The sequence below is a fragment of the Coturnix japonica genome, chromosome 24 (assembly GCF_001577835.2).
Source record: "Coturnix japonica isolate 7356 chromosome 24, Coturnix japonica 2.1, whole genome shotgun sequence".
NCBI lineage: Eukaryota > Metazoa > Chordata > Aves > Galliformes > Phasianidae > Coturnix > Coturnix japonica.
Window position 1 is genome coordinate 1,739,980 of NC_029539.1, and position 14,451 is coordinate 1,754,430.

Sequence of the window (14,451 nt, forward strand, 5' to 3'; positions counted from 1 at the left end):
TATCATACAGTGGGACGCAGGCAGAATTTGTTGTACACTTTGCATGCACACGTTAAGAGCAAGATGTGCCCGGTTGGCCACCCAAGCATGTCAAGCCACAGCATTCTGGGTCACAGCAGTGCACACCGGGTGGGAAGCGAGGGCTGTGCCGGTCACATCACCACATCCTCTGGGAGCAGGGACCTGTGCTCGGCCTCGCTGCCATTGGCACTCACTCCTGGAAACAGCTGTCCAGAGCTAATTTATTTCCTAATGCTGCAGCAATGTTAATTTATAAATTACACTGGTAATTCGAGCTATTATTAATTTCAGATGGTGTAGGGCAAGCTTAATTAAAATATGATACCAATTGCCACACATATGTACCAAGGACTACCGTTTAAAATTTATAGGAATATTAAGTGTGACACTGGTCGTGGAGATGCTTCGTGCAGTAATTATCATGTCTGAGCTGCAGGAGAGCTGAGAAAGGCGATGGGGAAGTGGCAGGGAAGGGAAGAAGATGCCACCTCCCCCATCTGGGGCTGAAAGATCAGAGGGAGGCTGCAGGGAGAGTCCAGCCAGCACCTCGAGGCAGGAAGATGGGGTGGGATGAGGACCCCCTGCCCATCCTGCACACACTGGGGACATGAATCTGCAGCACATGATGCTGTCGGTGTGGCTGGGACCAGTGCATCTGACACCTAGTAGATAGATGGGTCAGCATGACATGGTCCCAGCTGGTGACTACAGGTTGGGTGTGGGCTCAGCGTGCCCCCTGCTCACAGGCCTCTCCCTCCACCCAACAGCTGTGGGCTTCATCAGCGAGGATGAATACCTGGAGATCACAGGCATCACCCGGGAGCAGTCGGGCGAGTACGAGTGCAGTGCCTCCAACGACGTGGCTGCGCCTGTCGTCCAGCGAGTCAAAGTCACCGTCAACTGTGAGTAGCTCTGGGGTGCAGGGACAGCTCAGGGCCACTTTGTCCCACCCTGATGGGACGCAGCATCACCTGCCATTGGTCCCAGCACTGAGCCTGGCACCTGCAAGTTTTCAAGCAGGTGCTGCTTTGCCCTTTTATTCCCCTTTTCTTTTTTTTTCCAAGCTCCTTGTTTTTCCACCTCCTCCTCAGCTGTCTCCATCAACCTGAGTTTTCCACCTGTGGTGAAATGCTGTGCTTATAACCTCAGGGGAGAGGAGGGAAGCAAGCAGTAAACAGGCATTGCTTCATTCTGAGAAAAAGGAGAAAGAGAGAGGAAGAAAACAGCACTGTTTGTGCTCATAGACAGAAGTGAAGACCTTCCAACCCCCCCAGATTCCACTCTGGAGCTGCTGGGCATCAGGGAGTGCCAGGGAGCATTGGTCCTTGGAGGATGCAGGGAACAGGAGTTGCAGGAGCTGGGCATAAACTTGGAGATGATTTTTCTTCTTCCATGAGATGGGAAAAGAAAAGGAGAGAGAGGTAAGAGGCACCAACCCCCAGCTCCATCCTCCCCACAGACCCACCGTACATCTCGGATGCGAAGAGCACCGGTGTGCCCGTGGGGCAGAAGGGCATCCTGATGTGTGAGGCCTCTGCCGTCCCCTCCGCTGACTTCCAGTGGTACAAAGATGACAAGCGGTAAGAGCCTGGGCTGCCCTGGGGGGGGTGGGAGCCACACACTGACCCCTTCCATTTGCTGTCATCCCCAAAACCCCACAGAGCAAAGCCATTCCCATCACTGTCTCCCCTTCTGCTCTCCTCCCAGGCTGGCTGAAGGACAGAAAGGGCTGAAGGTGGAAAACAAAGCCTTCTTCTCCCGACTGACTTTCTTCAACGTCTCTGAGCAGGACTATGGCAACTACACCTGCGTGGCCTCCAACCAGCTAGGAAATACCAACGCCAGCATGATCCTTTATGGTGAGCAGCACTGAGGGACTGGGGTGGGGACCAGGCACAGCTTAACGGAGTGACCACCTGTGTGTAAGACTTGCAGGGGTTTCTGGAAATATGCATGTTCTTATTCATCCTTTATAGCCCAGAGTGTGGGTCAGAGGCTGTGGTGAGCACAGGGGAAGCATCAAAACCTCCAAGCCACCCTTTGACTGGGTGCTGTGGCTGTGTTTGGGCATCAGTGCAAAGCAAGGATCTGGCTGCAGGTTTCCATCACCTTGCTCTGGCATATACCAAGGAGAAGCAGGGCTTGGGGACCATTATCCTCTCCCAGCATCATTCTTCATTCAGACCCACCCTCACTCAGTTCTGGGCCCACTTTAGATCTGCAAAAGTTGTGTGCAGAGTGCATCATTGTCCATCTCTTCTACATCACTTAGAGCTGGGGATACCAAGGGGGAAACTCAGTGGAGGCACAATGTGGCATTCCTACCCATGGGTAGCAGTGTCTGTAGATGACATTAATAGCAGCCCATGTTAAACAAACCACAGGATGGAATTAATCACTGCTAAGGTTTAATGGAAAGCACCAACTTGCTCCTGGCATTGCAAACCCTTTCCTAGCATGTGTGAATTATTTAATTAAGCCTGGAGAGGTTACAAGAGACCCCTCTTCTGCAGGAGAGGCAGGGTTGTAACAGAGCAGAACACTGCTCTTGTAGGTGTGCAATGATCGTAGGTGTGCAGTGATTAATAGGAGGAAAACAAGATAGCAATTAGCACCTTGTACCAGCAGGGTGGAAGGGAAGGCATCTCTGGAAACGTGGTCTCTCTTTCCTGCTGTCCTCCCATGTCTCTGTGCAGAGGGCTCTGCCCATCATGTGTCTGCTCTTTTACATGTGTTGGGTTCAATGAGCACCCGCATGCTGCTTGCATCCTCATCTTCTGTGGGTACTAGCTGTTGCATTGGGTTCCCCCACTGATTTCTTCCCCTCACCATGCTCAGGGCTGTGCCCACAGCCCCCATGTAGCTCCAACCTTGGGTGTTAATGAGCATCACAGTCACTTCTGCAGGAAAAAGTCGCTGCTGTAAGTGACAGACATGAGTTGTTACCTGGCTGTTAAACCTTCATTAGGGTTGCTTAGGAACGATCTCAGCTTATTCCCCATCGGGCTTTCTGGTAATTGTGGTTACCAGTGACCCCATTTTTCAGGGAGGGGGACAGGACACCTCGAAGCCACACGGCTCTGTCTGTGCTGTCCTGTCCTGGGGGCTGAGTGTCCCACATGGCCTGGGCCACCCCCTTGTGATTGTAATCTCTGTATTGCCTTATGGGATGAAAATCTCACTTGTCCTGGGACCCCATTCAAGGACTGCACTGTGCAGGGTGGACAATAAGCCTCTGAGTTAAGAATGACTCTCTCTACTGGTGGCTTAATGGGAACTGCCAGTTACTGGATTCTCTTCCATTAAAGACACTTGGAATGGCTCATGTCATAATAAGAATGTGGCCCCATCACCTTGTGTGCAGCCAAATTCCCTTATGCTTCCCAGTGATGGGCTGTGCTACCTGTTACAGGAGAAATGTCCAATCTGGGTGGGTTTGGGGGACAGTTTTGTTCCCCTCTTCCTCGAGGCTGAGTGAACTATTCAGAGTTCTCCTCCCCCAAATGAAGCTTTAATCCCCGTTGGCACATTGACGTTTCCAGTGCCTTGCAACTGAGGGTAGTATAGAATACATCTTGTAATCCTTTCCTTAATCTGTTTTTTCAGGGAGGTCAACTGGTGCTTTATCTAACACATAGCAATTCTTATTACAGGCCTTCCACCTAATTCAGCGGCTCATTTGATGCTGTCTTTAATGTGATGAAGTGCTCTGGAATCAAATAATTTTCTTGAGTCAGGGAAAGAAAAAAAAAAAAATAAAGAGCTCTCTACTGCTCCCCTTTTGTGCAGTCCGTGTGGATTCCCAGAGGTTTTGCAATAAAACCACAAAGGGAGCTCCACGTGGATGGAGGACAGAGGCCCTATAATGATCGTGACGGTGCATTTTCCCATGCCAAGAGCAGGCTGAGCAAAGCACCTTGAGCCTGCCATTGCCTCTGTGCCTTAACCATGACTTGTTCTTTGATTTTTAGAAGAGACAACAACCGCTCTGACACCCTGGAAAGGTCAGTAACCATGAGCCCGCCATGCCAGCAATCCCCCCCCCCCGGCTCCGTGTACCTGTGGGTCCCTCTGGCAACGTCCAGGGGGCAGCTCCCCCAAACCCCATTGCTCCAGCTCTTGCAGTGATAACTTTGGGGCTGCTCGTGGTTTCCCTGTTGCTGCTTTACTGTAGCCACGTGCATTTAGCTGCGTTTCTGTTTGGGTCTTTAACATGCCCACCTCCCACCTCTGCATGCCCTGTCCTCACTGTCCCCTCAGCTGCTCTCTTCCTCCTGTCTCCAGGATGCAGGCAGGGATGGCTTCATGGTTCTGTTGCCCAATGGTGCTTCAGCCAGTCTTTCTTCCTCTAGGATGCTTTTAGTGTTGCTTTAGTGCCTTTTTTTTTTTACCTCGGGATGTGATAGGGGTGCTGTTTCTTGCATTGCTGCTCTTTCTGATCGATCGATCGCTTGCCCTGGGGACCAATGCCATCCTGATCTGGGGCCCTGCAGCCACATGGCTCTGTTCATAGTGCACTTAGTGGCTGGCATTGGGATGACCTCAAGATACTGGGAAGAGTTGGAGGCAGCATGGAGCTATCTTGGCTCCAGAGGTGCCCAGTGCCTGGCTTATTAGTGGTGATGATTTTGGGGCTTTGTGGATAGTGGTGTCTATAGGAGTGTTGCAAAAGGGAGACCATGGGCTGGTTGCCTCCCAGTAGCTCAGACTACCCAGGGCCCCATCCAGGGCCTTGGGCACCTCAGGGCATGAGGCACCCACTGCTTCTCTAGGTATCCTCTGCTATTGTCTCACCATCCATCTCCAGGATGGTTTTTATAGAATCACAGAGAAATTATGGAGACATAGAGTAATAGAATTACAGTGTTACCTGATATCCCAGGTTGGAGGGTTGTGAGGAACATCAAGTCCAATTCCTTGGTGGTATTTCTGGTGCTGCTGGTTGAGAGCTATTGCCTCCAACTTCAAAGAACATTTGGAGGAGCTGGAGGAGGTTTCTTTGTACTGTTGCATCCAAGATAAGCTGGGGATGGGAAATGGGGACCAGCACAGGACTGTGGTGGGGTTCACATCCCAAACCCAAGGATGGGGATGGCTGCACCGTGCAGCTCACAGTGGTGACCCCAGTGATTGCGATAGCACCGGGGCCCAAAGCAGCATTATTTTCTCCCCCCTCCATTCCCTACAGCTAACAACGCGGGTGTTTCTCCCCCCGCAGGCCCCGGTGCAGTGCACGATGGCAACAGTGGTGCATGGCGGCGAAGCAGCTGTGCCTGGCTGCTGGCCCTGCCGCTCGCCCAGCTCGCCCGCCAGTTCTGAGCCCCGAGGCGGCCACGACCACCACAGCAGAGAGGAGAGGAAGAAGATGTATTCACTGTTTCTGAAAAATAATCATAAGAATTGAGAGAGTTGTCCGGCCAGGCCTTCTGGGGGAGGGGGAGAAAGGAAAAACACGCAAAAAATAATAATAATGATATAATAATAATAATAATAATAATTCAAAGGGAATTTGGAAAGGAGGGGGAACAAAAAAAAAATTATCCAAGGCTTCCTGCTGAAGACGCAACGCGACTGAGTCTTTTTTTTTCTTTCCTCTGGTTATTTTTTTGCCTGCCCCTTTTTCTCCCCCCCATTTCGTCGTTCTCTGCCATGGGTCAGTGTGGGGGTGGGACAGCCCTGGTCCCCCCACCATCCCCGCTCACCCGGAGCCCCTCCGTCCGTATGCACAGGTTTTCTTCTTCGCCGAGATCTCTCTGTCTTCTCATGGACTGTGCCGCCATTTGTGTTTCAAAATATATATATATATATATCCACATATACATATATATATATATATATGTATAGATATATAGATCTTCAACAGTTACACCACGCCGCCGCGAACGGAAAGGGAGGAAGGAGAGCAGTGCCGAGCCATGTTCATTGTACGCCACGCGGACATCGTGAATGATAAGGGTTAATTTTATTAATTATATTTTCTGATATGAGCCTAGAACTCTTAGTTCCTAAAAAACAAAGATGCAAAAAAAGAAAGAAAGAAAGAAAACCAGGAACGGGAGAGCAAGCGGAGAGGAGAAGTGTGTTTCCAAGGAGGATGGTGCTGGTTCATCCCTGGGCGAGGAGCAGGAGCCCTGTGCTGAGACCCCTCACCCGGCCAGGACCACGGCCATACAAACAGTTCCTCCACACATCGAGGCGAAGGGAGACGCTGAATCTTTTCATGGGATATATATATATATACAGTATATATAAATATACATATATATATATTATTTTTTTTTTCAGTTAGCGTTCTAGCCACAGTTCCCAGCAGGATCCTTCCGCTGCCATTACTGCATGCTGTATATGGAGTTAGGTGTGTATTGGTCCTCTGTGAGATGAGGAGAGGTTCTCGCTCTGCACGTGCCCAGGTCTCATCACCTTTCTGCCCTCGGGTGTATGGGGACAAGGGGACACAGGTGTTGCATGGGGTCCGGGGTCCCTCTCCATCACCCTGTGCTGCACAGCCCAGCCCCGGCCCTTGGTGGTGGATTGAAGCAAACCAAGGGATGGACAGATATAGATCTATATAGCTCAGTTTCATATTAATATATATATATGTATATGTGTGTGGGTGTGTGTGCGTGTGTGTGGGTATGTATATATATATACATATATATATATATAGAAAAAAAGGCGAAGTGATCGGCACCTGCTGCTGAGCCACTGGCAGAAATTTGAGGGGGGAGGGTGGGACACCTCAACAACTGGCTTTATTTTTCACTGGTGGGGGGTCTGTCCTGCAGTTTCTTTTCCTCCTTTGGTTTCCCTTCCTTCTCCGCGGCCGACAGCGAGGCGGGGGCACAGCGGGCGGGCGGCGAGGGGGCTCTCTCTGCCTCTATCCATTAAAACGATTGTTCCATGTGGCCGCTCCGTCTGCTTGTGGTGCTCATTGCCCCCGCCGTGGCCACTGGGCACGGGGAGGGATGTTGGGATGGAGGGAGGGAGGGAACAATGATCTGCTGCAGGAAAAGGATGGAGCAGCAGGAGGATGTCACCGCTGAGCCCAGATGTGTTGCAAAGCAGGTAAGGCTCAGTGAGTACGTGGAGAGCTTGGGGTGCTGCTCTGTAATCTGACTGGTCCCCCAGTGGTGTTGGAGGTGATACAGTGCAGTCGTGCAGGTCACAAGTGAGTTTGGGTATTGGTGTAACCTTGCTGTTGGTCTCTGTTGGTGTGTGGAGGGGTGTTGTTGATTTTCAGAAGGGTCTTTGGTGCATCCAGTCTTCAGCTTTCACTGTAGCCACCGGCTTCTCAAGGCACATGTGCTCCATCTGGCACACTATGAGTTGTGTGAGGATCAGAGCTGTTCCGTAACGATTGCAGGGCTTTTAATGTTTTATTTTTTTCCTCCTCTGAGTTTGTGCAGACCAAGAAGTAGGCAGGGAGAAAGGAGAGAGAGAGAGCAGAGAGGATAGCGAGGTGTTGTGAAATGACGGCGCAGCATCTCCCGGCCCTGGGCAGCATGTGGGGACCTGAGGTTGGAGCATCCCTCGAGGACGGGGAGAAAAGGTAGGGAACAGAGACCCCCACCCCTGTGTGCACAGTGCCCAATGCACCTTTGGGCTGATTGTGGCCAGCAGCATTTGCAGTGTGTCTTGCTGTTCCCTCCCTGCCCTAAGTGAGGGTCTTTGTCCCTTGCTGTCACTATGGGCACCAGCACCCCATCACTGATGATGCAGTGGGCACAGGGGAAAATCTCCAAAGGGATTTGCTGTGAGCCCAGGGTTGCTTGTCTTCTCCCTTGGTGGCAATTACTGCCCCTATGGGAACAGAGGGGCCCCGAATAGGTGGGCTTTATCCCAAAGGATGGGCTGTTGGCAGGGGTTGCAAAGACCCTCCACCATGCATTTCCCCATGAGCTTGTGGCATTTAATTGCTATTCCAGGGCAGGATGGCTGGGTGCTGACAGCTTTCTGCATCCTGGAGTCAGGATGGCAGAGAAAGAAGGGATCAGTGCCAGTCACAGTGCTGTGCCACAGCCACAGATGTGTGTCTGTGCCTCTCCTGGGGGAGGAGATGGAGCAGTGCGTGGCTGTTGGCTTTCAGGTAAAGAAAGTTGGCTGTGGCAGGGCAAGCCTGGCAGGATACGGAGGGACCCTGCCTCTCCAAAGGATGGATCTGGGATTAATGGGGCTCCTCCCTTTATATTTGAGGTTTGGAAATGTTCAGTGCTGTAGTCAAGAAGTCAAAAGGCACACAGTGCCAGGGTTTGAGCACTGCAGAATAAGTTGAAGAGAGAGACAGAGAGATGCTGGTTTATGGGTGTGTTTCTGTATTTATTTAGGTACATATTTATTTGTGTCTCTCAGTGAAGGCAGATGAATGTCATGGCCTGAAAGATGCCCTCGCTCCCTCTGGATGTAGCTGTGGTCCAGGTGTTAGTGATGCTTTCCTGTATGTTGTGAAAGGAGCCCACTTGTGCTTGTGTTGTTCCAGACAGGGTTTATTGCTTGTGCCACAGGTTTCCTGGTGTGTTAGCTGTGATTCTTGCCTTGCAGGAAGTGATGATGTAGAGCACAAAGGGAAGCCCTCAGGTCTGGGGCTACAGCAAAGAGAAGGGAGTGTGTCAGGCTGCCTCCCATCGTCCCTCCATTGCTCTTCTTGGTTGTGACAAAGCAAAATTGCACTCAGGAGAGGCCCAAAGTGCCCAAAGAAAGGAGGACAAGGGCTCATTCCCTTCTGAATGGCTCTTCCTTCTTAACACTGCATCCCAATGACTGGTGCTTGTCACCCTTTTACCAACCACACCAAGAAGTCCAGGAGTTTTACATGGGAGATGGATGCAACCTGATTTGGTATTGTAGGCTGCACCTGCAGCTGTTGTTCTTCCCTAAGAGGCATATAAGAGGCTGCTGGTAGGGGGATGCAGAGCAGGGGGATGGTGTGAGCATCATATCACCTGTAGAGATGCACACTGACAGAGGAATGGCCCAGCTGGGTGATTTCCAACTCCATTGCCACGATCAAGGTGAGCTGTTCGGAGTCTTGGTGATGCCCTATCCCCAATCCTTTTGGATATTCTGGAGCAGGTGTGGTCCTCCCATCCCAGACCCCTATCCCAGTGTGTTTAGGGAAGCACTTACCTTTCTTTCCAAGGAGCACAGCCAAGGTGTCCCTGACAGAGCTGTGGGCTCAGCAATATACTCTGCATTCCAGCTTCATGTTAGGAAAGGCAAAGGGAGATGCAGAGCAAGCAAGCAATCCCCTGATGGGTCAGGCGTTGCCCCAGACCATCCTGCTGCTCTTGTGCTCCCTGCAGCCTTCCTACCCTTTAACACAGGGCTCTGAGATGCCAGCTTTGGGATTTCTGCAGGAAAACAGGGCCCCTCATTCATAAGCATCCATCAGTTGGATGGAAGCATGGTCCCAAGAGGCACAGGTCCATTCCCCTGGTCTTCGTCCATTGATGAAGACATACTGTTTGTGTCTTGGTCTTGACAGGCGCAAAGCACTGTTAGGAGCATTTCCTCTGCAGTGGCATTCCTTGCACAGAAGTAGGTTTTTTGGAGCAAACGTTGTTAAGAGGTGATGACACCTGAGAGGAGACAGCCACCAAAAGGAGGAATCCAGTGATGCTTCTGCTGAAGGTAGGTGAGCAGCAGAGCAGAGCCGGTCCTTCCCCTGCAGGGCTCCTGGAATAGGTATGTGCTTGTCTGTGCTGCATGTCCCATCAGTGGAGGACAGACGTGGGGATGGGGATGAGGGAAGAGTCAAATAACAGCAGGGCACAGAGCAAGGAGCCTGGGTGGGAACCAAATCACTGCTGCAAGCAGTGCCAGTGTGAGGGCAACCAAGAGCTAAATGAGGCTATCATGGAGCACAGCGCACAGGAGCCCCACGTGCTCCCCATGGCACGTGCGCTCCGCGAAGCAATGCCCCGAGGGTACAAAGTTCGTCAAACTTTATTGATACACTGCACAATCACAACCATCTCTTATTCTTGCCGAATTAGAAAAGGTTACAACTACAATGTAACATGCACAAATCTCAGGTAGTTATAGCCACCCTTGGAATACAATGATCGACGGAAACTCGAAGACCGCGCGCCAGCGGGGCGAGCACGCGGGGAGCGGCGATGGCACGAGGCTCTGCCACCCACCCACACGGCAGAGCCACGGCCTCGGACAGCCAACACGTTCCTCACAACTGCACGTTACATGGCACGAGAAAGTCGAACGCCGTCCCGACGGGGGAGGACAAGGAAGCCAGCCCAAACCAACCCGGGGAGAGAGAGAAGAATGGGGAGCTTGGGGCGGCCCCGAGGATGTTGTGTGGGACCTTGGGGCGTCTGGTAGTCGTCATGTCTTGTCTTTGCAATGCCACGGCCTTTGGCCACGTAACTGGGGCTGGTTCAGTGTTTCTTCTGCAGGGAGAGAGAAATAGGGCACTGGAGTAGTGTGCCAAGCAAGGACTGCACGCCAGCTAGGGGGTGTAGGAGGGGGGACAGGGAGGTGGCATTGGGGTGACACTGCCAAGCATCTCCCATACCCCAGGAATGCATCTGAAAGCCCCAAAGATGAGTCGGGGGCAACCCGCTGACACCATCCTTTGCCAAGCGTGGTTGTGAGCACTGCAGGGCACTCAGCCCATCACGATGTCCCACGCAGTTTTGGAGAGCTGGGAGATGGAGCTGCCAGGTAGGTAGGACATGGGGGGGTTATATCTGTTTCCTTGCAGTTGATGCATCACTGCGGTGGTGGGATCACATTTGCATGCTTCTGCCTTGCTTCTGGGTGGAGAGGGGCTCTGTGGATCAACCAGTTGGGATGGGGGGGGGCTCAGAGCAGGACTGTGGGGAAGGATGTGTGGGCCACTGTGCCCCCCATCTGCAGAGATGCACACAGATGGGATCAGAATGCTGCTCATGCCTCCTTCCCAGGATGCTGGTGGGAATGCAGGACCAGCTCACTGCTCACCATGCCACATCCCTGCCCATCAGGTAAGCTGGTGTGCCTGGTCACTGGGCCACATGGGATTTGTCACTGTCAGTGTCCCATCTGTGAGGTCAGGAGCATCCCTGCATGTTTTGTAGATGGTGCTGCTGCTTTTGTGGCAGCATTGTACGTGTGCTTGTTTGTGCAATGCCCAGGAGGACCATAAGAGACAAGGGATGAGGCGAGGGCACCACCACAGTGAGGACAGGGCAGTGGCACATTGCAGGGTCTGTGCTTGGGTTTTCTTTCTTTCCTGTAGGATGGAAACAGGGCAGCAGCAGAGTCTTGTATGGGGAAAGATACACAGCGTCAGCTTTCAAGTTATCTTGCTTATGGAGGGAGAAAGAAGGAGGAAGGATAGGGAGACATCAGTTTCCCAGGGACACAAGGTCCCGGTGGGAGGGGACATCATGTGCTTCCTTGGTGAGCTACCGTCATGTTTTGTCCTTTGGTGCTGGCACTTAGTCCAGTGCCACGTGGGACTTCTCTGGAGCTGAGCAGGAGGTTCTGTCCCTGGAGCACAAACCCAAAGCTTTCCATCCCAGAGCAGAAGGAAGGATTGAGGTTACACCCCCATGCAAGGAGCATCGCAGCACTGTGTGCCATGGGCTGGGAGCCAACACAGCCCTATAGAGGTAACCATTGCAGGGCAGCTGGAGGAAGCAGAAAGAAGATTCTGACTGCATATGTTGTGGTGTCAGTGGAGCCTTTCAGCAAGCTGGAGGCACCAGGGCATCCTTGCCCTTTTTGTGTAGGTGTAGCAAATTGATGACCATTATTTTTTTCCAGTGGAGCCTGAGCTGTCTCCAAATGGTCAAACACCGCTGCAGGGCAGGCAGAGGTATTTGCCTGAACAGTGTGGGAAGAGCCCTTGGGGGAGACCTGAAGCACCTCTGAAGATGGAACCTCTGTGGTCCCACCCCTCCTGGCACACAGGGGTGGCAGCAGGCATGTTGCTGTGCTTGCTGCTTGGTGCTTGCCTGTGTTGGTTAGTGCCTCCTCCCAGTGCCAGTGCTGCAGTGCTTTAGCTGTCAGATTGAGCAAGGAGCTAGAAATTCAGTGAGCATCTCCAGAGGAGCTTCCTAACAAATCCAGGCAGGGACACATCCTTGAGCAGAGGGGCTGTGGTGCAGAAGGGGAGCAGCAGGGGATGGAGAAGCGAGGAGATGGTCTGGGAGGAGCTTTGGTGGTGAGAGATCACATTCAGGACCGAGACGGTGCAAGGCAGACGCAGGGCTTCAACTTCAGGGTCTGTTTGGGCTTAGGTGTCTCAATGTGACGACAAGATGGACGTCCCCAATGACTGCTCCGGGTGGCCCCCACCCACCACACCCGTGTCCAACACGGTGTTGCCAAGACGCCTGCCAGGTGTCAGCAGGGAGCCCCATCCACGCTGGACCCCATCCGCAGGGCACATCGCCCGCAGCCGGCTCGATGCAAGGAGGGACAAGGCGGCAGACAAGGCTCGGTGCAGCATTGCCCTTGGATGGGCAGGCGGCGGTGGCGGGTGACAGTCTGGTGGCACGTGGTGGGGTCTGTACAGCGTAACTGGCGGCGAGAATGATCCCGGCAGGTGGGAGACGTGGCCGTCCTCGGCCCTTTGGCGCCGCTCCCCGTCCTCCGGCGTTGTGCCCGTCTGACGGAGAGGAGTCCCCGGGCGGCCGTCCTGGGACCCTCCACTCCCTTATCAAAAGTCGAGGAGGAGGCGAGCGAGGAGGGTGGCCCAGAGGCAGAGGCCAGCAGCTGCCCGGGAGGCTGCATTGCCACTGTCGTGCACTGCTCCAGGACCTGCATTGGGGGCAGAAGAGGAACTTTGTTAAAGGCAGGATGAGATCATGTTGTCATGCAAACAGAAGCTCTCTCCCTCTTATGTTCCTCTCTCCCCCTTTGGCAAGGTGGCAGAAGTGAGTTAAGTCCCCAGTATGGAGACACAGGTGACATTTAGGGCACCTACCATACAGGATGATGCTGGCATTGGTGTTGCCCAGCTTGTTTGTGGCCACACACGTGTAGTTGCCATAGTCCTTCTCCGAGACATTGAAGAAGGTCAGCGTTGAGAGGCGGCCCTTGCTCTCGATCCGCACGCCCTCCAGCCCGTTTGCTAACCTGCACAGAGGGTTGTAAGGCTCTGAGCAGCATCATCTACATGGGTCAAAAATATAACAGTCCCAGGCACCCCCTCCCTGTCCCCCATAGCTTTATGAGGTCCACCCTTCACCCCACTGTGCCACCCAGGAGCACTTCACCCCATCTCCGTTCCCATCTCCCTCCTTGGGTTGTCCCTGGGATATCACTGTAACACACTATCCATGGAGGGAAAGACCTTAAAATCCCCATGAGTTCTTGGATCCTCCATAGCAGGAAGACCCTGGCCTCCCTCCAAACTGACCCCTTGGCTGCCTCCATCCCACCCCGCATCCTCCATGCACCCGCACCTGGTGTCCTCCTTGAACCACTGAAACTCTGCAACGGGGACGGCCGAGGCCTCGCACTGCAGGATGCCCTTCTGGCCCACTGAGGCGCCTGTGTTCTTGGCATTGGAGATGTACGGCGGGTCTGTGGGGATGCCATGCCACGTCATGTCCCTAGGATGGACCACATGCCCTCTCCACCACCACATCCCTACCAGGGATCCCATTCCATGCACTTACAGTTGACAGTGACTTTGACTTTCCGGACATCTGGGACAGCCACATCATTGACAGCACTGCACTCATACTCGCCCGACTGCTCCCGGGTGATGCCTGTGATCTCCAGGTACTCATCCTCACTCACAAAGCCTTGCCCTGTGATAAGATGGGGCACCATCACCAACAGCTCCCACAAACCAACCTACACATAAATCCCCCCCACATCCCTGCCATCCTCCATCCCTTTGCCAAGCTGGCATCTCCTGCACCCAGCACAGGTAAGTCCCCAAGCCCCACAACTCTCACCTTTCCCAGAGAGATGCCGCCATGTGACGGTGGGCTCTGGCCTCCCAAAGGCCAAACACATGAGGGTCACACTGCTGCCTTCGTTCACGGTGATGTCTGACGAGATGTTGACAATCTGAGGGGGGACTGCAGGACACAACAATAAAGGGACCATCAGCATAAAGGCTCATGGGGACCTACCGGCATTCCCAGCCCTTTCCCCACTACCAGCCCTTCTCTGATGTCACTTAGACCTGCACAAAGCATGGCCCCATTGACCACATTGAAAACCCAGACCAACCCCTACAACCTTTTACAACAGAAATTGCTCCTGACAACCCCAATCCTCAAGACGCCAGAGTCTGCCATACCTCCCCCCTCCAGCCACCAACCCTGCAGCTGGAAAATGCCACCTGTAACCAGCATGGAGGGGTCTGCACACCCCAAAACACCCACCCTGCTGCTTCGGACAACCCATGATAACCAACTCATTATGACTGCCAACAGCTCTCATATCTTAGCATTTTTATTAAAGCTTTCT

The 14,451-nt window shown here is 53.0% G+C and overlaps 2 protein-coding genes across 9 annotated transcripts in view; one reads left to right on the plus strand and one right to left on the minus strand.

Annotated features, from left to right (window-relative positions):
- Window positions 1-6,928, plus strand: part of LOC107324282 (protein CEPU-1) — a 267,820-nt gene extending 260,892 nt beyond the window's left edge. For 7 of the 8 annotated variants that reach the window (XM_015884183.2, XM_015884187.2, XM_032449055.1 and 4 more), the window contains 5 exons: window positions 789-923; window positions 1,481-1,601; window positions 1,729-1,880; window positions 3,993-4,025; window positions 5,240-6,928. In XM_015884183.2, coding sequence (XP_015739669.1) covers window positions 789-923; window positions 1,481-1,601; window positions 1,729-1,880; window positions 3,993-4,025; window positions 5,240-5,340 — 542 coding nt within the window. In that variant the 3' untranslated portion in view covers window positions 5,341-6,928. The remainder of the gene's footprint in view (window positions 1-788; window positions 924-1,480; window positions 1,602-1,728; window positions 1,881-3,992; window positions 4,026-5,239) is intronic. The other variant, XM_015884182.2, reaches the window with a different exon arrangement.
- A 3,017-nt stretch (window positions 6,929-9,945) lies between these two features.
- The window catches only part of OPCML (opioid binding protein/cell adhesion molecule like), a gene marked incomplete at its 5' end in the record, with an annotated part of 80,492 nt that continues 75,986 nt past the window's right edge, over window positions 9,946-14,451 (minus strand). The window contains 5 exons of the mRNA XM_015883790.2: window positions 9,946-12,783; window positions 12,950-13,101; window positions 13,431-13,551; window positions 13,647-13,781; window positions 13,932-14,057. Coding sequence (XP_015739276.1) covers window positions 12,683-12,783; window positions 12,950-13,101; window positions 13,431-13,551; window positions 13,647-13,781; window positions 13,932-14,057 — 635 coding nt within the window. The remainder of the gene's footprint in view (window positions 12,784-12,949; window positions 13,102-13,430; window positions 13,552-13,646; window positions 13,782-13,931; window positions 14,058-14,451) is intronic.